Source organism: Tachyglossus aculeatus, chromosome 3 (assembly GCF_015852505.1).
Source record: "Tachyglossus aculeatus isolate mTacAcu1 chromosome 3, mTacAcu1.pri, whole genome shotgun sequence".
NCBI classification, from domain to species: Eukaryota; Metazoa; Chordata; class Mammalia; order Monotremata; family Tachyglossidae; genus Tachyglossus; species Tachyglossus aculeatus.
The window spans coordinates 54,206,573-54,226,004 of record NC_052068.1 but is presented as its reverse complement, the minus strand read 5'-3'; the positions used below and the strand labels follow the sequence as shown (position 1 = coordinate 54,226,004).

General features: G+C 41.8%; 1 protein-coding gene across 1 annotated transcript in view; it reads left to right on the top strand.

The window, feature by feature from the left end:
• PARG (poly(ADP-ribose) glycohydrolase) overlaps window positions 1-19,432 on the top strand; it is a 127,406-nt gene that overhangs the window by 99,026 nt on the left and 8,948 nt on the right. The window contains exons 15-16 of the mRNA XM_038743565.1: window positions 1,978-2,086; window positions 14,458-14,563. Of these exons, the coding sequence (XP_038599493.1) occupies window positions 1,978-2,086; window positions 14,458-14,563 (215 nt within the window). The remainder of the gene's footprint in view (window positions 1-1,977; window positions 2,087-14,457; window positions 14,564-19,432) is intronic.

The following is a 19,432-nucleotide window of genomic DNA, read 5'->3' as shown; positions in this document are numbered from 1 at the left end:
CCCCCCCTCCCCTCGCTCTCTCTTTTGACCTCCGTTCCACCAGAGATGAAGAGAAATAATTCAATTTATTCCGTTAAGGGAGTGGCTGCCCAGATAGGGAAGGCTCTTAGTATCTCAGGACGGACATCATCAAGTATTGTTAATGATCTGAAGAGCTAAAAGTAGCAGCAGTAGTTACAGTATTTATGAAGGAAAGCAGTGTGGCCTAGTGGGAAGGACATGATCCTGGGGTTCAGCAGACCTGGGTTCTAATGCCGCCTCCACCTCCCGCCTGCTGTGTGACCTCGGGTAAGTTACTTCACTTCTCTGTGCCCCAGTTTTCTCAGTTGTAAAATGGGGAGTCTATGCATGTTCTCCCTTGTATTTAAACTGTGAGCCCCATTTGGGACAGCGATGGTGTTCAACCTGATTAACTTGTACCTACCCCAGTGCCTGACACATAATAAGTGCTTAATAGAAACATACCATTGTTATAATTATTATTAAGTGTATTTTTTGTTCAGAGCACTAAACTTGAGTAAACTCCTGGAAAGAGTCTACAGGTGGACATTAGCCTTTGCTCTTGACCCTCAGGGTATTCATAATTGATCAATGGCATTTATTGAGCACTCACTGTGTGCAGAACACGGTACTAAGTGTTTGGGAGAGAACTATGCAACAGAGTTGGTAGACTCAAGGAGTAGCAAGGCCTAGTGGATAGAGCATGGGCCTAGTGGATAGAGCATGGGCCTGGGATCCAGAAGAACCTGGGTTCTACTCCTGGCTCGGCCCCACTTATCTGCTGTGTCACCTTCGGCAAGTAACTTCACGTCTCAGTGTCTCAGACTTAGTCATATACATTTTCCGTGGACTGGACTCATTCATTTTATTCGGCCGTATTTAATGAGCGCTTACTGTGTGCAAACCACTGTACTAAGCACTTGGGAGAGTACAATGTAACAATAAACAATGACAATCCCTGCCCACAATGAGCTTACGTCTAGAGGGTTTAGACTGCATCGCAGCTTCATCCCTGGCCCTGGGGTCAGGCACCTAGGGTGGTGCTTATTATTTCCCTTATGTTTTGAAAATATAGTTTTCTGCAGCACCATTGTAATTGTTAATTTTCTACCCCAAACTGTGAAAAATGGTTTTTCTTGAGGTTCGGGCCTCAAAGTTTTAAATCAAGCAGTGATTATTTTGTAAGCACTCTGTGAGGAGCACTGTACTAAGCGATCAATCGATTATATTTATTGAGCATGTAGAGTGCAATACAATAGGGCTGGTTGCCCTCAAGGAGTTTACCCTAAACCATACCGAGATCTCTTAGCCCAAAAGAGCCTGTCCTCTCCTTCTCTCTAACCCATTTCCATCCAACCCATCCAGCTTCATGTCTAGAACTGGAGGTATCGTGCCATATTGTCATCATCAGGTTTTATTTTTTAAGTTGTTTTTCACAGCAAGTATGTTCAAATGAGCACATTAGGCAAACTAGTGGACTGATTCAGTGATGCACATTTGTGTAACACTTGAGTTCTTGGAACTAATTCCTTGACAATAGATGTGCCATTCCAAGCCCATTGACTTCACTGCCAAGCCAACGTAGTATAGGGAAAATGAACTCTCGCTGAAACAAAAATCCAGTTTCAGAAATATGAGAACAGAGAGCACCAGATTGCTTTCTCCCAACTTTATCTTGCCCTTTTGCCTCTGAAAATGATCTGCTAATAAGGTACTTGTTCAAGAAAAAGGAGTTTCATTACATTATTATTTCTCATTCACTGTTCGAGTCTCTCTAATTTCTCTCCGAAACTAAAGGCAGACTTCCTCTCTTTCCGTCCCTCTCCTCTCGGCCAAGTATCTGTAACAGCATTACCTGTATTGATGCCCATTTATTTATTGAGCACTCAGCGTACAGAGCAGCAGTAGAGCCGAATTCACGTGAGTTGATATGTGCGTGTTACCTCACCTGTGTCCTGGTTCTTTTTTCTGTCTCAGGGATGACTGGCAGAGGCGCTGCACTGAGATCGTCGCTATCGACGCCCTCCACTTCAGACGCTACCTCGACCAGTTCGTGCCTGAGAAAATCAGAAGGGAGCTCAACAAGGCCAGTAACCTTATTTCTGAATTCGCCTTGGGGCCGCCATCCCCTCCGTTCCGTTTTATTAATGCCGGAGTTAATGCTTTCCGGGAATTCTTGCGGTGTCAACAAGTCTGCCAACAGGCCTCCTGATTTAATGGTAGTGTCAGCCTGTACGAGATGTACCTTCCATTTTGTAATTGTGTGATTAAAGTGGGAGACTGCCAGATAGAAAATTGGTTGGTAAGATGATTTTTTTTTTGGCAGGGGGCTTTGGAATACCATCCTTTTTAATTATTTTAAATGAAACTGAATATTCCCAGTTCCCTCCAGTGACATTTCTCTAAAATGTATGCTGTCAACAAAGCCAGCGTGTTGTCGTCTTAAAACAGATTAAATCCGTAAAACTAGTACTTTCTAGGTGTTGAGATTACCTAATACTTTTGTAGATTGATAGATTTAGTGAAACTGACTCTTCAGTTTTCTTTTGTTTTTTTACTCAATTACTGTATTTGAGGATTTTTTTTTTCCACATGTAGAGGTGAGTGGCCACAAAAATGATCAAACCAAATTTTTGTTGTATTAAGTTACTAACATTCTAGACCCTAAATAAACTAGGCTTCAGATATAATCAGTTACCTGGAATTTTTCTTCTCTAAGTTACAATGACTTATAATAATAATTATTGTTGTATCTGTTAAGCAGTTACTATGTGCCAGTCACTGTACTAAGCGCTGTGGTTAATACAGTATTTAACAGATCAGATACAGTCCCTGGCCTACATGGGGCTCACAGTCCACGAAAGAGGGAGAACAGGTATTTTCTCCCTGTGTAACACATGAGGTAACTGAAGCACAGAGAAGTGACATGGCTTCTTAAGATCATACAGCATGCAAGTGGCCGATCTGGAATTAGAACCCAAATCCTCTGCCCTGCAGGCCTGCACCGATTCCAGTAAGGCCTCGCTGCTTCCAGTATTTTCTTAATTTGGACTGGAATAGTTAGGGTTTTAGCAAATTTAATCCAATTTTCTAAACCACCTACATCATTTAAAAAAATGTAAATCCTTAAACAAGGAAAAAAAAATAGTTTTTCTTTCTTTTTTAACATTTTCTTGCCAAAATGGACCTATAGAAACAACAAGGTTTTGCAGTGGGATACCTTCAAGTTTGGGTCATTTTAAAATGCATCATCTTATTTTTTTTGTTCAGGTGATTTCCCTTGTTCTCTCTCCTCAAATCAATCAGTGGTATTTATTGAGCACTTACTGTGTGCACAGCACTGTACCAAACACTGGGGAAAGTACAAAACAACAGAGTTGTGTGTTCCCTGCCCACAAGAAGCTTACAGTTTAGAAGGGGAAAGATTTTGAACTTCCCTTTGGGCACTGATACCTGCGGTCAGATTTTAATTAGCTCTTCTCTGAGGACTCTCATTCTTCTCACTCCAACCTCTATAGTGTTCCTTGGATTTCTTTTTTTAAATGTTATTTGTGACGCCCTTACTGTGTACCAGGCACTGTACTAAGCGCTGGAGTAGATGCAAGCTATTAGGTGGGACACAATCCGTGTTCCACATGGAGCTCACAGTATTAATCCCCATTTTACAGATGAGGTAAAGTATGAATCCCCATTTTACAGATGAGATAACTGAGAAGTTAAGTGACTTGCCCAGGGTCACACAGCAGAAAAGTGGTGGAGCTGGGATTAGAATTTCTTTTGCAATCACAAGCCTTCCAAACTAGAAATTAGAAATATTTAAAAAAAGGTTTTGGGGGTTCTAACTTTCTAAAACAAATCTTCCAAAATAGTGTTCCCTTTCCTTCTCTATGAGTAATAATGTGGGCATTTGCTGGCTCCTAAAGTTAGGAAGTGTATTTGACTGCTGCCTCACAAACTTCTTCCACTTTATCCATACATCTATCAATCCAGGAATGATATTTATTGAGCGCTTACTGTGTTTCAAAACACTGTACTAAACACTTGGAAAAGTACAGTACAATGGAATTGGTAAACTCTGAAGCAGCGTCGCCTAGTGCATAGAGCAGGATAGAGCACAGGCCTAGGAGTCAGGACCTGGGTTCTAATTCAGGCGCCGCCCCTTGTCTGTTGTGTGACCTTGGACAAGTCACTCAAGTTTACCTATTTTACACATAAGGTAACTGAGGCTCAGAGAAATTATCTGTAAAATAGGTATTAATAATGTGAGCTTCATGTGGGACATGGGTTCTTGGTCCCCTTCTGTTCTCCACCAACACCCACCGCCTTGGAGAACTCATTCCCTCCCATGGCTTCAACTACCATCTCTATGTGGATGATTCCCAAATCTACATCTCCAGCTGTAATCTCTCTCCCTTTCTCTAGTCTCGCGTCTCCTCCTGCCTTCAAGACACCTCTACTTGGATATCCTCCCATCACCTCAAACGTAACGTGTCCAAAACAGAGCTTCCCACCCAAACCCTGTCCTCCCCCTGACTTTCCCATCACTGTAGACCACACCACAATCCTTCCTGTCTCACAAACCTGTAACTTGGGCTTTATCCTTGATACCTCTTTCTCATCCAACCCACACATTCAAACCATCACTAAATCCTGTTGGTCCCACCTTCACACCATAGCTAAAATCTGCCCATTCCTCTCCATCCAAACTACTACCACATTAATACAGTCACGCTTCCTATCCCACCTGGATTCCTGCATCGGCCTCCTTGCCAACCTCCCAGCCTCCTGTCTCTTCCCCACTCCAGTCCATACTTCACTCTGCTGCCTAGATCATCTTTCTATAAAAACGTTCAGGACACGTCACCCTGCTCCTCAGAAAACTCCAGTGGTTGCCCGTCCACCTCCACATCAAACAAAATCTCTTCACCATTGGCTTTCAAGCACTCCACTACCTCGCACCCTCTACTTCGCCTCACTTCTCTTGTCCTACAATCCAGCCTGCACAATTCACTCCTCTGGTGCTGACCTTCTCACTGTGCTTCAATCTCACCTGTCTCGCTGCCAACCCCTTGTCCTCGTACTATCTCCCTCCTCAAATCCGACAGACAGTTACTCTCCCCCGCTTCAAAGACTTATTGAAGGCACATCTCTTCCCATAGGCCTTCGCAGACTACGCCCCACTTTTCCTCATCTCCCACTCCCTTCTGTGCCGCCCTGACTTGCTCCCTTTCCTCTTCTCCCAGCCCCACAACACTTACGTGCATATCGGTAATTTTATTTATTTGTACCGATGTCTTGTCTCCCCCAGTCTACACTGTAAGCCTTTTGTGGGCAGGGAATGAGACTGTTTATTTTAGTATTATACTCTCCCAAGTTCTTAGTACAGTCCCCTGCACACAGTAAGTGCTCAATAAATATGATTGAATGAATGAATGAATGACATGGACTGTGTCCAACCTAATCAGCTTCTACCTACCTGAGTGCTTAGTACCATACCTGTCACATAGTAAGCACTTTAACAAATACCAAAAAAATACACCTACCCTCCCCACAAGGCCTGGAAAAGAAGGACAGTTCAAGTTGAATGCTGAGATACTGAGTGTTTTTTGTTTTTGTTTTTGTTTTTTTCATATGGCACCCTATCCAGCTTTAGTTCTCTTAAAGGAGAACAATCTTTGCATGTCAGTAGTGTCTTTTTGGTTCCTGCCCTGATCAGCCAAATAAACCAACCAGCCTTCTGAATGAACCCCTTTCATGGTCCTGGGCCATCCATTTTTGTCTCTGTGCCAGTGTCTAGGGGTCTGTAAAACAATTACTCATTTAATGTCTCTGGATTCATTTCCTTACCAGAAAGTTTCCAAGTCAGTTTGCCTTTTGTGACTCCCAAATAAGTCTTGAGGAAAGTGCACCTCCTCTAGTTGCTTGATTTTTGTTTTAAAGTGACTCCACTAGAGAAATCATATGTATATGGGAGCTACTGCAGATAAAACTGACTTCATTAATTCCAGCTGAAGCCATTCATTTTGGTAAGATGCTAAAATTGTGACCAGAGCTATATGGTAGGAAAAGTTCAACTGAATGTAAAAGTCTTTGCTTCAAGAACTGGGAACATCGCAGATTAAAAGTTATAAAACGATCACACCAAGAGTGGAGAGGTTCGTATTCAGTCGTCTCCAGGAGTAATTATTCACACCAAAGAGTGACACTTGTTCATTATGATTCAAATTCATTGGTGGATTTACTCAGAATTATTTGTGAGGGAAAATAAACCTGAAATTTAGTTGATAGTTCGATCATTAAACTTCTTTGTTTAAAGGTAGGACAAGCTCTCGTCCCCTCTTTCGCAAAGCTGATAGATCTTCCGGGGCAGTCACCTCCATAAAGCCAGAAATAGGGTTGGCGTCGTCTTTTATTTTCAAGTATGTAGAGAAAATAGATGTTCTCTGCCATTTCTGCTCGGTCCAAGGAGCATACAAGTCACTCTCTGATTCTTTGTTCTTTCATGGGGAAGATTGCAACAGCTATGGAATGTCAGCTGTTTAAACATTTTTACTTGGATCCACGAGCTTCAGTACTGTAAACACCTGCAAAAAGGCATGCTCCATTTGGTATTCCAGCTATTTTCTTGATCTGCATTGGATCCTCTTCCTCCTAGTGGTTCTAACCTCTTGCAGCTTCAATTTGGCTTCTGCAGGGACTCGTTTTCCCTTGATTATTCTCAGCGTTTTCAGCACCTGCTTCTGACTGCTCTGCACATAGTAAGCACCTAATAAATACTACTTCTGCTGCCAGCTCCTCCAACTGGAAAACCTGACTTTCCCCAGCATTCTCTCTACTGGTGTCCATTAACTCTGGATTTTTTTTTTAATTGGTATTTAAGTGCTATGTATCAGGCACTGTTCTAAGTGCTGGAGTAGATAGAAGCTAATTAGGTTAGACACAGTCCATGTCCCACAGGGGCTCACAGTCTTTATCCCCATTTTACAGATTCATTCAGTCGTATTTATTAAGTGCTTACTGTGTGCAGAGCACTGTACTAAGCACTTGATGAGTGAACTGGGGCACAGAGAAGTGAAATGACTTGCCAAGTTCTCCTAGCAGATAAGTGACAGAGCTGGGATTAGAACCAAGGTCCTTCTGATTCCCAGGCCTGTGCTGTATCCACTAGGCAACACTGTTGCATTGTACTCACACAAGCACTGTGTACACAGTAAAGTGCTCAGTAAATACTACCGATCGATAAATACCGTAGATCGATTTACCTTCCATACACCATCTCCAACCCAGTCTCCATCCTGATGCTTTGTGACTACATTGTTTAGTTAGAAGCAGTTTGGTGCCACCTCCATTGTCAGTAAGAACCCAAGGAGATTTCACCTTCGGGTTCTGAGGCAATTTTTAGTTACAAGTCCCACGGTCTGCTAGCACTGATCGTAAAGTCTTTGATTTACTGTCCTCAGTTGATTGCTACTTCACGTGTACACCCAGTCAAAAGACCATCCCATCACTTGATTAAAATTTGGTACAGTTCCTAGATCTGAGGCTGATAGTGGTTCACTTTTCTATTACAATTGACCCTGGCCTTAATTAGAGCGTGCACACCATGGGTGTTTGTTTTCATGATCTGCATGAAGGTAACTACCTGGATGGTAGGTTTGAATGATGTATTTGGCTAAGGAAATCCAAGACCGTAATATCAGGGGTTTCACCTCATCTTCTGTAAGAAAGGAAATATCACTTTTTAAGGCTATCTTTTACCCAAATGATATCTCCCCATCAAAACTAATTTAGCATAGAAAACCCACGTTCCTCTTGTAAAGTCGCATTCATCACCCAGTTCTATCACGGAGGGTAAAGAGGGTGCTGTGAAAGAATTTCCCAAACTTCAGTGACAGCTTAATTGGAAAACTAAATCAAATACCCCGGTGCCTTTTAGATCAGATCAAAGTATTCAATCATCGATAGGATTTGCATCTTGAAAATATTAAGATAGATTTATGCGTTTTTTGTCTGACTCGGAGCGAGCGCCTGCAGCAGGGCGTTTCGCAGAACTGGCTGAGCATGTTTGAGGGCAGTGCGGATCCAAGTGCTCCATTAAATAGATTTCACATTTCATTACGTTAAGTAAACCTGAGTTTAAAGGAGGAGGCTACTAAATCACTGCAGAGGATGATTTTTTTTTCCTTTTTTAATGGTATTAGCTGACTGCTGCTTTTTTCAACTCCAGCTTTTGTAAAGCAGAAAGAAAGCAATTTGGCGTGAGCGGAAAGATCGCTTTTAGGATTAAAAGAGCCAAAGGAAAAAAAAGCCATTTTTCTGTGTTCGTCTCAATGTAGACTTTACAGCTCCAATATATGCAGGCCGTCTGAGGCATTACTCAGCAGGAAATAATTGCAAGGAAATATAGTGAAGTGCTTTATCATTTCCTTAACGAGTCCCATCTCCATCCGGGCTCCACTTGTCCTGACGGAACTAGGTTTTGATTTGCTAGCAGAGTCTGTTGCCAAAAGAAGGAAAATCCATCTCCTTTTGTCTAATCCAGACCTTGAAGCAGTGTTTAATGCTGTCGGAGATCAGCTGTGTGGAATTGTAAAGTGTTATCTCACACCGTGATTGGAAAGAGAATAATATTGATGGTATTTGTTAAGCGCTTACTATGTGCCAAGCTCTGTTCTAAGCACTGGGGTAGATACAAGGTAATCAAGTTGTCCCACATGGGGCCCACACTCTTAATGCCCATTTTATAGATGAGGTAACTGAGGCACAGAGAAGTTAAGTGGCTTGCCCACAGTCACACAGCAGACAAGTGGAGGAGCCGGGATTAGAAGCCATGACCTCTGACTCCCGAGCCCGTGCTCTTTCCACTGAACCAGACTGCTTGTCAATTTATGGGATACCCCACGCAAAATATGTAACTGGCGAGGCAACTCTGCCAGTGAAGAAAACACCAGTCTGTGGGATGGTGTATTTATCCACATTGTGCCCTTGGGGAAGTACAAACTGATTATCATCGTCCCTAGGGGTACCTGGCAACTTAATTATGCTGCAGGAGGCAGGGGTGGAGAGGCGAGGGGGCAGACAAAATAGCAGTATCATTCCTAGCAGAGCATCACCATAATTTGCTAGTACTTCTATATGCCCTCTAGACTTTAAACTCGTTGTGGGCTGGGAATGAATTTACCAACTTTGTATTGTACTCTCCCAAGTGCATAGTTTAGTGCTCTCTGCACACAATAGGCGCTCTGTAAATACCATTGATTTATGAAATGTGAATGGCAATGGGTATTGAACCAAGTCCTGAAAACAATAACAATTCAACTGCTGATTCTTTTAAACACTCTTGCCTCTCTCATCATCCATAACCCGATTTGCTTGTACTTCATTCATTCATTCATTCATTCATTCAATCGTATTTATTGAGTGCTTACTTTGTGCAGAGCACTGTACTAAGCGCTTGGGAAGTACAAGTTGGCAACATATAGAGATGGTCCCTACCCAACAACGGGCTCACAGTCTAGAAGGGGGAGACAGACGACAAAACATGTGGACAGGTGTCAAGCCATCAGAATAAATAGAAATAAAGCTAGATGCACATCATTAACAAAATAAATGGAACAGTAAATACATACAAGTAAAATAAGCAGAGTAATAAATCTGTACAAACATATATACCGGTGCTGTGGGGAGGGGAAGGAGGTAGAGCAGGGGGATGGGGAGTAGGAGAGGAAAAAGGGGGCTCAGTCTGGGAGCTTGTACCCACCCAAATGCTTAGTACAGTGCTTGGAATGTAGTAAGCGCTTAATAAATACCACAATTATTGTTGTTATTATTATTATTATTATTGTTATTGTAACTTTTCCCAGGCATTGGGAAAAGCCAATTAGTTCAAGATCTGTTGTTAGAATTTTGGTGAACTTATTTTGGCGGACTTATTTGATCTATTTCCTCAAATAAAGCTAACGTGCGCTTTAGTTTTTGAGCTACAGGTGTTTGAATTTGAGTTATCTGATTTCTTTAAGTTGAGGCATCTCTAGACTCTTGAGAACCATATCCCTCCCCTTCTTCAAATGAAAATAATAATAATGATGGTATTTGTTAAGCGCTTATTATATATATCAATCAATCGATCATATTTATTGAGTGCTTACTGTGTGCAGAGCACTGTACTAAGCGCTTGGGAAGTACAAGTTGGCAACATATAGAGACTGTCCCTACCCAACAGTGGGCTCACAGTCTAGAAGGGGGAGACAGAGAACAAAACAAAACATATTAACAAAATAAAATAAATAGAATAGCTATGTACAAGTAAAATAAATAAATATATGTCAAACATTGTTCTAAGCACTGGGGTAGATACAAGGTAATCAGGTTGTCCCACGTGGGGCTCACAGTGTTAATCCCCATTTTACAGGTGAGGTAACTGAGGCACAGAGAAGTTAAGTGACTTTCCCAAGATCACACAGCAGACAAGTGGTGCAGTCGGGATTAGAACCCACAACCCCTGAAGTGCCACCACCCCAGAAAGCACTTTAGAACTTTCAGAATTTTTGCTAAGTTATTGTGTGCAGTACAATGAACACACTCAGATTTTAAAAATCTCTTTTGTAAAATTGTTTTTCTAAGTTTTCTAGGGTTTTTTTTACAGTATTTAAGTGCTTACTGTGTTCCAAACACCGTTCCGAGTGCTGAGGTAGATGCAAGGTAATCAGTTGGGACACAGTCCATGTCCCACTTGGGGCTCACAGTCTTAATCCCCACTTTACAGATGAGGTAACTGAGGCACCAAGAAAGTTATGAGACTTGCCCAAGGTCACACACAGGTCTAGAACCCAGGGCCTTTTGACGCCCAGGCTCTGTCCACTAGGCCACACTGCTTCTCAGTTTTGGGTGCCTACAGTGAGCAATTCCTACTGTGTGCGAGTCACTGGACTAGAGGGCTGAGAGTAATTTAGAATTCAGGATGAATCAATCAATCGTATTTATTGAGCGCTTACTATGTGCAGAGCACTGCACATAAATGAAATCTCTGTCCTCAAGGCGCTTCCATTTAAAGGAGAAGTTAAGGAGGCATAAACCGGTGACTGCTCAGAAAATCAATCAGTGGTATATAATCAATGTTGTACGCATTATTATATTTTACATATTACGCATTGAATATGTGTGCACATAAGTAATCACAATCATAAGTGATCACATATAATATATATAAGCAGTGGAGAATGAATAGAGATGATAAAAAGTAATCACATATATATGTAAAGTATATACATATATAAAGTATATGTATACATATATATAAATATATATTATGTATATTATATATTATATTTATATATATAAAGTATATACATATATAAAGTGTATAAAGTAATCACAATCATAAGTAATCACATATCATAATATATATAAGCAGTGGAGAATGAATAGAGATAAGATATAAAAACAAATCAAAGTATCATTACCAAATAAACAGATAATGTTTGAGTGATACGGTGGTTGAATAATAATAATAATAATGATATTTCTTAAGTGCTTACTGTGTGTCAGCCACTGTTCTAAGCACAGGGGTTGTTACAAGCTAATCAGGTTGGACACAGTCCCTGTCTGACATGGGGCTCACAGTCTTAATCGTCATTTTACAGCTGAGGTAACTGAGGCACAGAGGAAAACTAAGTGATTTGCCCAAAGTCACTCAACAGACAGGTGGCAGTGCCGGGATTAGAACCCAAGTCCTTCTGACCGTGCTCTATCTACTGGGCCATGCTGCTTCCCTTAGGAATGAAGGAATGGCAGTTTGAAGGAATGGTCTGTCTGGGAAGATGGAGGGATTAGTCAGAGAATGCTTTCTGGGGTGTGGTACTTCAGGAGGGCTTTGAAAGAGGGGAGGGATATGGTTCTCAATTTAAAGAAATCAGTGCTAATCAAATTCAAGCATCAGTAGCTCAAAAACTAAAGCGCGTGTTAGCTTTATTCGAGGGGATAGACCAAATAAGTCCACCAAAATAAGAAACTCCTAGAGGGTGAATATTTAAACACTACCGTCAAGATTGAATACTGAAAACCCTCTTTGTATAATTCAGTAATAAAACCTCCATATTGTGAATTTTCCATTGGTACTCATTGTAATAATAGTAATAGTATTAAGTGCTTACGGTGTGCACATCACTGTACTATACTTTGGGGCAGACTACACAGCACTTAGACATGGTCCCTGTCCCTTGGAGAGCTCCCAAGAGTTCAGGTGGGAAGAAGGGATTGGAGATCCACATCAGGAATGATGAAGCAATAGAGCACAGGTCAGGGAGTTGGAAGAGTTCTAATCTTGACTCTGCCACTGTCCCCTGCGTGACCTTGGGCAAGTCGCTTAACTTCTCTGCGCCTTAGTTACCTCATTTGTCAAATGGGGATTAATATGTGAACCCCTTGTGGGACATGGACTGTGTCCAACCTTATTAGCTTGTGTCTACCCCAGCGCTTAATACAGCACCTGCCAAATAGTAAGCACTGAACAATCTCCATTAAAAACACACACACACACACACACACACACACACTCTCTCTCTCTCTCTCAAGCTCAAAATCTAAGCAGAAATGAAAGTGTCTGAAGCCATTCCCTCCTTTCCAAAGAATTCCACCAAAATTGGTTCCTTGGTTGTCATTAAAAACAGGTTATGATTGTTCCTAAAAAGTCTGGGCTGTTTACATCGAGAGTTGCATTCTCTTTGGGAAAAAAATAGCTGTAATGGCCCATGAAAAATGAGAGCCAGGGACCTGCTGCTTTGAACTCGATTTTCCCAAAGCAATCAGAAATGCCTTCATATGCTTTTTCCGGTTTTGGTTTCACGCCCATTTTTGAATCAAGAGGCCAGATTCGGCCATCTGTTGACAGAGCACATATAAGGAGGCTAAACAGCAGTGTGACCTAGTGGAAAGACCACAGGCCAAGGAGTTGGACAACTTGGGTTCTAATCCCAGCTCTGCCATTTGCTTGCTGTGTGATCTTGGACAAGTCACTTGACGTCTGTGTACCTCAGTTTCATCAACTGTCAAATGGGGATACAATACCTGTTCTCCCTGCTACTAAGACCCAGATGGGACAAGGACTGTGTGCAACCTGGTTAACTCATATCTACCTCAGTACTTAGAACAGTGTTTGATACACAGTAAGCACTTAACAAATACTATAATAAAAGTAATACCAAAACTGGAATTGAAACTGAGAAGGGGAGTGAGCTGGGCTGGGAGTCTCTGCCTCTCTTCTCTTTCCCTCCCCAGTCACCCAATCAAATTTGACAGGAAATGGTAGCAATCTCCTGACAGAGATCCAGATCTATCACTTGGGGAAGTTTGTTTTCCAGCCTGTTGGCAGTTGGTAGTGGGAGCTGTAATTTCTCACCGTCATGCTCAAGACATTGAGCTCACCAATATTTGTGACCTGAGAGAAGAGATTTTCAGAAGCTCTCTGCTTCTGATGGAACAGGTAATTTGTGGACTCTTGTGTAAGCTCTGCGCTGCACGCATTGAATGATGGTGCAGTACCAAATTATAACTAACATCTGCCAGAATTTACAGCCCAGAAAGGCGGAAGGAGAGATGGGTTTATTAATCCCTCCCAGACAATGCGGAAAATCAATGTTGATACCTGTGCAAAAATTCCAATTGAGTGATTTACCCATATTCCATGTGGGGGTTTCATAGCAGCACCTTTCTTAATCCAAGGTTTTTCCCTAGGAACATTTGTCACGGATTATAAGAAACCATATTTTTGCTCTGTGTTTAGCTGTGACAGAACCCAGAGAAGGCTTGTTTTGAACTTTTGGGGGTTTTTTTCCACAGAGGTGTATTAGTGTTAGAAAATTGAGAACTTTGTTGGCAGTTATATTTTAACAATAAGCTTTCTTCCAAGGACTGTCGGGCAGACTTTAGCTATGAAAGTATTCTTCCTCTCAGAATGTCTGAGAGGAAGAGGATAGAGATCATCACAATTTTGACTATATCAGAGTCCAAAAGTCACTTTCCAGGGGGAGGAAATCTCCAGCCTTGATAACTTCAGGCTCGCTAAGGCTGATGGCCTTGTGAAGTGAAGCCATAGTAACCACCAGTCCCCCTCCATCCCCAATTCCCTCCTCTCCCTCCTCCTCCTCTTTGTTTAATGGGCGGGCAGAAGCAAGTATTTTGGTTAGTCTGCAGAAGTGATGCACCAACAATCACCCTACTTTTGAAAAGGAAAATTGAGGGAGCTTTTCCTCCCCCTCAATTTTTCCTTTCAGAACCTAAGTGCGGGTGATGATCCATTGGCCTGATCGGTTGAATCAGTTTATGGCTAGAGAGAAACTGAGTCCCTAGAAGTTGACAGTATTACATACAAATTTTAATGCAGAGCATAAAGCCCTGGAAGGAGCCAGCAGCGTCCATTTGTTCACAGATCTCTCTCCTCTCTCTCTTGTTTTGTTTTAGGCTTACTGTGGTTTTTTTCGGTCTGGAGTTTCTCCCGAGAATCTTTCAGCAGTAGCCACGGGAAATTGGGGATGTGGTGCCTTCGGAGGTGATTCTAGATTAAAAGGTGAGTGAAGGGAATGGGGAAATGGAACACTTAGAAGCTGAAGTACCCACGAATTGATTAATAAAGAATCTGGTTTGCGTCCCCTGTTTCACTTATGTTTGTGAATGAAGAAACCAAAAGCAGAAACAAGTGATTTCCCAATAAAACATATAAGGTAGGAAGAGTTGCAGCTAGAATTCAGGGTTCTAATTTAGTGTCATCAGGAGGGGCCAGAAAACACAAAATCCTGAGTTCTGCCAATCTGGTTTATACACACCTGCAATTCTCTGGGCAGCTTAATCACTATATCTTAGGCAGGGCATAAAATTGGAAAAGGTACAGAGGACAGAGAGGATGAACAGTTTCCAAATGAGAACTCTTCGTTTCGCAAAGGCAAAGGCTGAGAGTTGCAAAATGTATGTTTTCAAGTAAAAAGAAGGGTACCAGAATGGTCAGAGAAATGGAAACATTTCCATAACAGTCTGAATTTTAAAATTAGGACTCCCGGGCCTGGCAGAGGCAGAGAGTGGTCATGATCGAAGTCTACAAAATCATAAAGGGTGTGGACTAAACAGACAGAATTGTTGTTCTCCAAATTTCCACTTCACACCGGGGCTCACCCATTGAACCTTGAAGGTGATAGTTGAGAACACAAAAAAGAAAACAGTTCGTCTCATAGCAGGTGAGAGGCGGTATGGAATTGGTATCACAAGGAGTTGTAGACCGTGAAAATAACAACTGGCTCAAGATTTGAGGAAACTCCTGGATGAGACGTCTGAAATACGTTACTGAAGGAAATAAGGTAGTAGCGAGGGAAAGTTAGGGGTGTTAAATGGTCAGTCCAGAAAGGTGGTGTCCAGAGAGTAGTCCTCTCCCGGTTTCTCCAAGCACCGCAGTGCCACTATCAGAGACAGAATACTGGAATACTTGAATGAATGGAAGGAATGAAGTTTGAAGAAATTATCTGATAAAATATTCCAGGGGACAGGGCAAGAAAACTACCCAAGCAGGAAGTTTTAGAGAACACCATTATATATGTGTTTTGAGTTTCAGACCTGTTGGATACTGAATGTGATGTAACTATTTTGGTAGCTAATCTACATAGTTTTAGCTCTTTCATTATATGTTTTGTTTGATTATAGAAAGTTACTCAGAACTTTAAAACAACCCAGTGATAACTTTACTTCATGTTTTGAAAAATGTAACTTCTGACTTTGTTTACTAGGTTCATTATTTGTCTCACAGAATTGGTTTTGAGAGCCTATTTTTCACTTTCATGGCGATTGATTTGATGCCAGCAACTTTTTCTGTTTTCCCCTAAGTAGAATGGATGATCAGTTAGAGGTCATCAATATTGGAATCAAGTCTGCCACGAGCTTTGGTTATGTTTGATGGACAAATCCAGTAAAGTTTTAGAAGTGTGGTCATTTATGTGAGAGCCCATCACTCTTAAACTGCACATTTGTTTTATATATGCAAACTCAAGGCTTAGAGGCTTCCAACGATGAGATGTTGAGATCTCCCAGTCTCCTCCGCCACCGCACACTGACTCTCCAGAGACTCGCATCACAATAGACTTAGGTTTCCCAAATAAGCCACATGTACTTGCAGGAAAGCAGATTTCTCTTCAACCCCAGTTGATGTTCTGATGGTGCATTTAAATAGTAATAATAATGATGGCATTTATTAAGCGCTTACTATGTGCAAAGCACCGTTCTAAGCACTGTAATAAAAATAATAGTATTTGTTAAGCATAATGGTATTTGTTAAGCATTTTAATGTTAGAAGAGAAGCAATGCAGAAGCTTCAAATGGTGACCCTACCCTTTTTCAGGGCCTCCCTGCTGGGCATTGCCTTCTGTACCCCAGAAAATTTCCTTGGGATGTTTGATTGGGGCTTATGAAAGATGTCAAGGCAATCTTCTGCTCCCTTATTGCGGGTTCATTCCTATATTAACCAGAAACTCAGGAGGGCGAGTTATGCCATTTCAAAGGCATGTGGCTTTACAGTTGATAGATGAAGTTTAAATTCAGCTAGACTTGAGTGTTTGGTCAAATCTGAGTAGTGAACTCTCTAATAAGCCTTGCCCTGTTTACCTGTGACTGTTCTGGCCAGAAGAAATCACTTGGTTTCTGTGATCACTGATTAGAGCCTCAGTACTGACTTTCTATAGCAGCCGAGGAAGGGAAGTGAGCTTTTCAGAATCGGGGGTTTTTGTTTAGCAGCGCAAGGTGGCAGATTTGTCATTTTGATGTTAGCAGTGATACCAGGTGCATGTAACATGCCTATAAGACAAGGAATAGATCTTCAGAAACAACACTTCATGGTTTTCAGATATTATTTTATATCTGCTTCCTGATAAAAAATGAGTTTGGGAAATTCTATTTTCAGATATGGTTTTGTGTAACCCTTGAACTTTTTAATTTTAGTTATTTTTCTGTAGCTGTGAGTTTAAAAAAAAATCCACAGGACTATAAACTCATCTAAATTTCCCCATCCTGAGCCGCCATTTTCAGGTGATGGGCCGAGTTGTGGGAGGAGGAGTATGATTGTCTTTTGTAAAACCCCAGACCTCGTTCAAGCAGGGCTCTTGCCATTTTGCCACCTGATTGTGTGTAGCACATTATAAAAGTGTAGTTTGAATCAAGGCTACATTGAAAAGCCTGCCAGTGTAGAGAATGACAGACTAAAATGTCAAATAATTCCAGATTGTAAGCAGTCGTGGTACAAGCCGTGTTGAGGGGTTGATAAGATTATTAGGATTTCAAAGCAGCTTTCAGCTGTTTCTGGCCAAATGCATATATGTGCCTCTAAAATAGACGGAGTAATTCAGAGTTTCAGTTACTCCGTCCAATGCGATGTGTAACACTAACCACCCCCAAACCAGTGACACCAGCAGATACTCTGATAAAGAGAGTCAGGGTGGATTTCTTGGCTCATCTTGGTGAGTTCCCTCTCTGGAGAGTTTTCCAGTTTTTTGAAGAGCGTGTCGCTAGGCTGACCTTTGACTCAGTGTTCTCCATCTGGCATAGCCGGATCTCCAGTTCAGCCTAGCAAAACACTTGATTTTATTACATAAATTGAGCCTCAGCATATTTATTGCAAAAGACAGCTGAACGGATCGAAGTTCTCTGACTTTCTGGAAGAGGCTTTCAGGCTGATGGAATAGATAAAAGGAACTTGATTATCATGGCCTCCTGATGGGAGCATCCAGTCTGGCTGTTGGCATTTAGTATTGGGCCAGGACTCTACAATGGGTCCCAGGTAAAGCACACAATTGTTTCCCCTATTTCTTATCTTTCCTTCCTTGGGTTAATCCTTGCAATATGAAACAATTGTTTTTAGACATTGGGCATGCTTATTTTTGTTTACCTTTGCAACCTAAAACTCCTGCCAGAAATTCAAATTAAAACCAAACTCCCCGCAGCTAGTATTATTTAATTTGGCACTTAGTCATGTTTGAAGTCAGGGCTTGATGCTTTCATATCTCACTTGGACTCAATCCACGCTCTTTCAGCACCTTGTTAGATTTACGATTTATTCTCCTCCAGGGTCTGAAGCAGAACAGTTTGTTTAAATGACAAGGCATAATTCTCCAGCTCTGCTGGGGCTTAGCTATTTTTTTGATGATGAAAGTCCCGGGTGGTATTGCTGTCTTAGAAATGATCTTTTAGCACTGATTGAACGGATCTTCCGACCCTGTTGTATTGTACCTTCCCAGAAGCTTAGCACAGTGCTCTGCCCAGAGTATGCGCTTGATAAATACAGTTGATTGATTAGAAGCAGTTTTGGGCACTCAAGTCAAGGGTTAGTTTCTCCTTCCTGGAACTCTCATTTATAAGCAATCACCCGACGAGAAAAAGAGCCTTGCTATTTTAAAGGGGAACTGAGAGAAGGGGAGTAGAGAGTGTGCTTTTTTTAATAAAGAAAGCGGCATGGCATAGGGGATAGAGCACAGGCGTGGGAATCAGAAGGTCATGGGTTCTAATCCCAGCTCTGCCACTTGTCTGCTGTGTGACCTTGGGCAAGTCACTTCACTTCTCTGGGCCTCAGTTCCCTCATCTGTAAAATAGGGTTTGAGACTGTGAGCCCCACAAGAGACAGGGAACTGTGTCCAACCCGATTTGCTTGTATCCACCTTAATGCTTAGTACGGTGCCTGGCACAGAATAAGCGCTTAGCAAGTACCGCAATTTTTATTGTAATAAAAGTGGTGTGTGAATAAGACTCTACTGCAGAGAGTTGGAGGCTTTTGTTGTTTTTTTTCTTGTTCATCCTGTTTCCTTTTGGAAATTTAGCTTGTATTTAATAAATGTGCCCCAGCATCTTGCTGTCTGTTGACTTTTATGGTGGCTGTAATGCAAATCCACATTAGCAGCTAAGTGTCTGTGCGTTGGAGTGGGCAGAAAGGTAAGAGAAGTTCATGTGCCTGCCCTTGTCCTTGACCTGGACCTCCAATTTTTGTCTGTGTCTTGGTTTACTGCATGATAAGTTGACCAGCATTGTGGAAGCCATGGTTGATTAAAAACAGGAGTCAATAAGAATAACAACTGTGGTATTTGTTAAGCTCTTTCTTTGTCCCAGGTACTGTACTAAATGCTGGGGGGGTAGATACAGGATAATCGGGCTGGACACGGTCCCTGTCCCACTTAGGGCTCCTAGTCTCAACCTCCATTTGGCACATAGTAAGCGCTTAATAAATACCATAATAATAGTTAGTAGTAGTAGTAGTTTACAGATGAGGTAACTGAGGCACAGAGAAGTGAATTGACTTGCCCAAGGTCACTCAGCAGACAAATGGCAGAGCCGGAATTAGAACCCAGGTCCTTCTGACTCCCGGACCCGTCTATCCACTAGACCACACTGCTTCTCTAACGAGTCAAACAATTGA